Source organism: Petaurus breviceps, unplaced genomic scaffold (genome assembly GCF_028583685.1).
Source record: "Petaurus breviceps papuanus isolate PSGF00001 unplaced genomic scaffold, PetGlider_PUasm1.0 90681, whole genome shotgun sequence".
NCBI classification, from domain to species: Eukaryota; Metazoa; Chordata; class Mammalia; order Diprotodontia; family Petauridae; genus Petaurus; species Petaurus breviceps.
This window is the reverse complement of record NW_027187307.1, coordinates 3,428,917-3,434,121: the sequence shown is the minus strand read 5'-3', so window position 1 is coordinate 3,434,121 and position 5,205 is coordinate 3,428,917. Positions and strand designations below refer to the sequence as shown.

The 5,205-nt window shown below is 53.5% G+C and overlaps 1 protein-coding gene across 1 annotated transcript; it reads right to left on the bottom strand.

Moving 5' to 3' along the window:
• Positions 1-1,624: 1,624 nt before the first annotated feature.
• Positions 1,625-2,044, bottom strand: LOC138143974 (protein FAM174C-like). Its single transcript, XM_069065287.1, has one exon. It carries the CDS (start codon positions 2,042-2,044, stop codon positions 1,625-1,627), a length of 420 nt encoding a protein of 139 aa, XP_068921388.1.
• Positions 2,045-5,205: the final 3,161 nt, after the last annotated feature.

Genomic DNA, 5,205 nt, shown 5'->3' with positions numbered 1-5,205 from the left:
GGGGGCGCCTCTTCCTCATTTCCCCTCTGCACACTCTGATCCTTGCCCTGGGTGTGTGGGGAGGATCAGACGCCCTACAATCATCCCCGCCCCCCACTGGGTAGGCACCTCAAGGAGTTGCTGGGTTAAACTAGTGTCTGTGGAATGGGGCTGGGGACCAGGGAAAGACAAATCCGTTGGGGTTTTTGGTGCCCCTCCCCCACACTCCTTTCCTAGCCCTGGGTCTCTGGGGAAAGGGCATCTCAGGACCGCTGAGTGTCAGCTGCCCCCGCTCCTCCCCGCCACCCCCACTGGGTAGGCACCTCAAGTAGTATCTAGGCTGTGCTGAGGTCTATGTAACAGGACTGGGGCCCAAGTAAAGACAAGCCCGTTGGATTTTGGGGTGATCCTACCCCACTCTCCTTTACTAGCCCTTGGTGTCTAGGGAAAGCGCATCTCAGGACCGACAAGGGTCAGCCGCCCCCCATACTCCCGGCCCCCTGTTGGGTTGGCACCTCAATGAGTTCCTAGGTTGTACTGGGTTCTGTGGAATGGGGCTGGGGCTCAAGGAAAGACAAACCCGTTGGGTTTTGGGGTGCCCCTCCCCTACCCTCCTTTCCTAGCCCTGGGCGTGTGGGGAGGGTCATACGCCCCCCAATACTCCCCACCCCCCGCTGGGTAGGCACCTCAAGGAGTTGCTAGGTTGTGCTGGGTTCTATGGAATGGGGCTGGGGCCCAAGGAAAGACAAGCCTGTTGGATTTTAGGGTGCCCCTCCGCCACCCTCCATTCCTAGCCCTGGGTCTCTGGGGAAAGGGCATCTCAGGACCACTGAGTGTCAGCCGCCCCCGCTCCTCCCCCCCACTCCCGCTGGGTAGGCACCTCAAGTAGTATCTAGGCTGTGCTGAGGTCTATGTAACAGGGCTGGGGCCCAAGGAAAGACAAGCCCATTGGGTTTTGGGGTGATCCTACCCCACTCTCCTTTACTAGCCCTTGGTGTCTGGGGAAAGCGCATTTCAGGACCGACAAGGGTCAGCCGCCCCGCCCCCTCCCCCATCCCACCCCTCCCACATACTCCCGGCCCCTTGTTGGGTTGGCACCTCAATGAGTTCCTAGGTTGTTCTGGGTTCTATGGAGTGGGGCTGGGGCCCAAGGAAAGACAAACCCGTTGGGTTTTGGGGTACCCCTCCCCCACCCTCCTTTCCTAGGAGGGGGCATCTCAGGACCCCCGATGGTCAGCTGCCCCCAATCCTCTTTGCCCCCCACTGGGTAGGCACCCCAAGGAGTTGCTAGGTAATGCTAGGTTCTATGGAATGGGGCTGGGTCCCAAGGAAAAACAAGCCAGTTGGGTTTGGGAGCCCCCTCCCCATTTCCCCCCCGCACCTTCTGATCCTAGACCTGGGCGTGTGGGGAGGGTCAGACACCCCCAATACTCCCCACCCCCCGCAGGGTAGGCACCTCAAGGAGTTGCTAGGTTGTGCTGGGTTCTATGGAATGGGGCTGGGTCCCAGGGAGAGACAAGCCAGTCGGGTTTGGGGGCCCCCTCCCTCATTTCCCCACCCAAGGCTCAGCCGCCCCCCCCCCCCCCCATCTCCCTGCCCAGGCACCTTACGTTCTGCTTGGCTGCTCCTGCTGGCCTCCCGCGCCTTATTGGTTCAGGCGCGCCTCATAGACCGTTTCCTCATCGCTGTCCATGGAAGCCAGCTCCTGGTGATCTTCGTGGGTGAGCTGCCTCTCATCCAGGTTGAGGATGTTCTTGATTCTGCAAGGCCAGACCACGAAATAGAGGGCCACCAAGCTGCTGCAGCCAGTCAGCATGATGAGGGATTTCTGGATCTGCATCCATTGGGTCGTATTCAGGACCGGGTGGGATTGGCTGGCGTTGATTGCCTGGGACCCGTTGGAGGATACATTGACGTTGGCCATCACGGCTGAGGGGCTGTCCGTGACCACCCGGGCGGAAGGCCGGGGCGCCCAAGATGCTGCGGGCGCCAAAGGCATTTTGGAAGCCCAGGCCCAGGGCCAGGCCCTGAAAAGCAGCACGAGCAGCAGGAAGCGGCCCACCATGGCCAGCTAGTAGAGGTGGCAATGGGGGTGGTGACGACGAGCGGGGCGGTGGAGTTTCCGGTTGCCGACCTTGGCCCACCGGAAGCTCATGCTCCCCGCCTGGGCGGTGAGGCAGTGGCCTGGGCCACAGAGCTGCGCTTGGTCACGGGGGGGGGGGGGCAGCGGGGGAGGGGTTCCCCGCTTCACACTAGACACGGGAGGATAGCTCTGGGGAGCGAGAGAGAGCTAGGCAGGTGACCGCTCTAATGCCGCCACCAGAGCCAAGTGACCTGGGTTTGTTGTGGAAACAGGTAAGGCACACAGGGACGCCCCCCATTGGCTGGCCCCTGCTAACGGATAGGTGGCCCGCCCAATGAGAGGCGACGGAATGTTGGTGGGAAGAGAGGGCCCGCCCTGTTGTCAGGGGCTGCTTCCTCGAGGGGACCCCAACACGCAACAGAACCTCGAGACGTTGATCCCAACCCCTCCCCCCCACCCGTCAGCCTCAGGGAGGATGCTCCACGGGGGGGCGGGTGCTCCAAAGCAGAAGGGGCTGTCTGGGGAGGAGGGGACGTGGCTTCCCTCGAGAGCTTCCACGAGGGATTGAATGGCTACTTGTGGGGGACCTTGTGGAGGCCCTGTTGCTCAGAAAGGCCTTGAAATGGGTAGTCTCTGCAGAGGGGCGGGGCCACCTGGGGACAGCTTTCTCTTCTTAAACCGATTCTTTCCCCGAATCCCTCTGATGTGCTTTTAAGCCCTGAATTCAACCAACGATATAATAATTTCAGTGTATTAGCTCAGCCCATTTTTCCTTGTTTTCTCTTCTTGCAGACACAAAATCACAGAGTCCCTCGGGTTCCCCATTCCAAGACCTGCCCAAGAGTCACCTCCACCATGTCCCCCACAAGTAGCCATTCAATTCCCTTCTGGAAGCACTCTAGAGAAGCCATGCCCCCCCCCCCCACCTGCCCAGACAGCCCCTTCCAATTTGGGGCAACTCTAATTAGTAAGAAGTCTTTTTTCTAACATCTTATTTTGCCCACTTCTCTTAACAGCTAGGAAGGGTTTTAGGCTACATTTGAATTCAGGTCTTCATGACTCCAGTCCCAGTGCCCTATCCACTGCAGCCCCACTTCCTGCCCTGGTCTTCTAGCAATCCAAATATACCCGTTCGCAACGTACTGGTAATCCAAAGCAAAGCACACACAACTCCTCCAGCATTTCTCTTTTCTTGGATAAACTCAGTATATCTCAGAGAAGCAGCTTAAAACTGCACTAAGACTTTTGGAATGCCTCTCATGTTGAGTCCTGAACTTGGAGTGAAGAGACCCCAGGCTCTAATTCTGCCTCTTCCATTTAACCACCTTCAGGCCAGTTTCCTCATCCCTAAAACAGAGGTGAAATATGTCTAGCACATAGTAGGTACTTGACAATGTACTTACCTCACAAGGTTGTTCTGAGGTACAAATGAGATAATATATAAAGGGCTTTGCTGATCTTTAAAAAGTGCAATAAAAATGTCCATTCTTATCATTATTGATCCTTGTCTCTTTCAGTTTATTCCCCCACATAGCTGCCAGTCCTCTTTCTACTCACTTCAATAATTCAAGGACCCATAATTTCTCCCACAAGGGCACTCCTTTATACCAGTTTAAAACCTTCTTAAGTTCTCTTAAATATGTTTTCAAAAATTATATTCTGGTTGTACTGAAGGAATTTTTTAATGTCTTAGTTTCTGGTAACTATGCTTTTAACAGAGTAGCATTTCTATTTGGTTTTATAACCCAGAAACCATTTGATAAGGGGTCCAGTTGTGTATAGATACAAGCTATGGATCAGAAAATAGGTCGGGAAAACTGGCCAACCTCCCCAAACCAAACATACCAGATAAAGCCTTGGAAGTAGAAAACAGGGGCAGCTAGGTGGCACAGTGAATAGAGCACCAGCCCTGGAGTCAGGAGGACCTGCATTCAAATCCGGCCTCAGACACTTAACACTTACTGACCGTGACCTTGGGCAAGTCACTTAACCCCAAGTGCCTTGCCCTGCCACCCTCCAAAAAGCAAAAGAAAGCAAAAGAAAGAAAGAGAGAGAGAGAGAGAGAGAAGGAAGAGAAATGGGAAACAAACACAAGCTATAGAAGAAAAACAAAGAAGGTTGGCCCTTTCCCGAGAGTCAAACTTGAAAAGTAGGTCAAGCTTCTTTACATTCTAAGCTTGCCACCCTACATACCATGCCCCACTGGAACACAAGGGAGCTATGAAAGAATACTCCAGGAGGCTTAATTCTCTTTTTTTCCGCACAAACCATCCCCTAGAGTGCCTACTTCTAGGTTCATGGCAGGTACTTGAGCAAAAAAAGCAAGAGCAAATTTGAGCAGGGAAACAGTTGAGTTCAGTTTGGGAGATGTCAGTTGACAATACGCCAGATAAGTGAAGATGTCTTGTGAGCCCTAAAACATCATAGCACTAGAACCCAGGACATTGAAATTGTAGATGTCTCACTGACAATCAGAATGCAAGATGGTAGTAAAATTAAACTATGTTTTCCTTCGTGATTGATACAAAGTATCCCAGGCCCATTGTAAGCAAGTGAAGTTATGCCTTGGATTGGGGAGGGGGAAGGGAGAAAGCTGGTGATACCTCTGGAAAAATGTGCCGTGCTTACTTTCCCTGCCAGACTCCTGCCTACCCAATCTTGGCAAATACCAGAGCTCCCTAAGGTACCAGTGCCCGGTGAGTTCTGCATGTTAATAAAATGTCTTTTTCTTGAACATTTCTCCATTGTTTGCAAGACAGAAACCTTCCCTGTCCAGACAAGTAATTGTTCACTGGCTTCTGCTTTTCTAAGCCTAGTAGGAAAGCAATGTGTGAACATGGTTTATAGGCTTCCCTCGGGAACAGAATAGCTCAGGTAGAGAACAAAAGGGGGCAGGAGTCCTAGACCTGCCATCCCCTAACAGGTTGCAGCACAGATCAGATCAATGACTGTCTGGCAGTCGCAGACGCTCCACCCCAATTTGGGTACACAAGGCTAGTTTTCATGAAAAGACAAAGGAAATCCAGAGTCTCAACCCAGCTGAATGCCTATGAGCTCAAAGCCTTAACTCATGGGGACATTGGCTAGGAGAGAACAGTGGACTTGGCTGCAATCAGGCTGACTTGGGGGTCAATTCCTGCCTC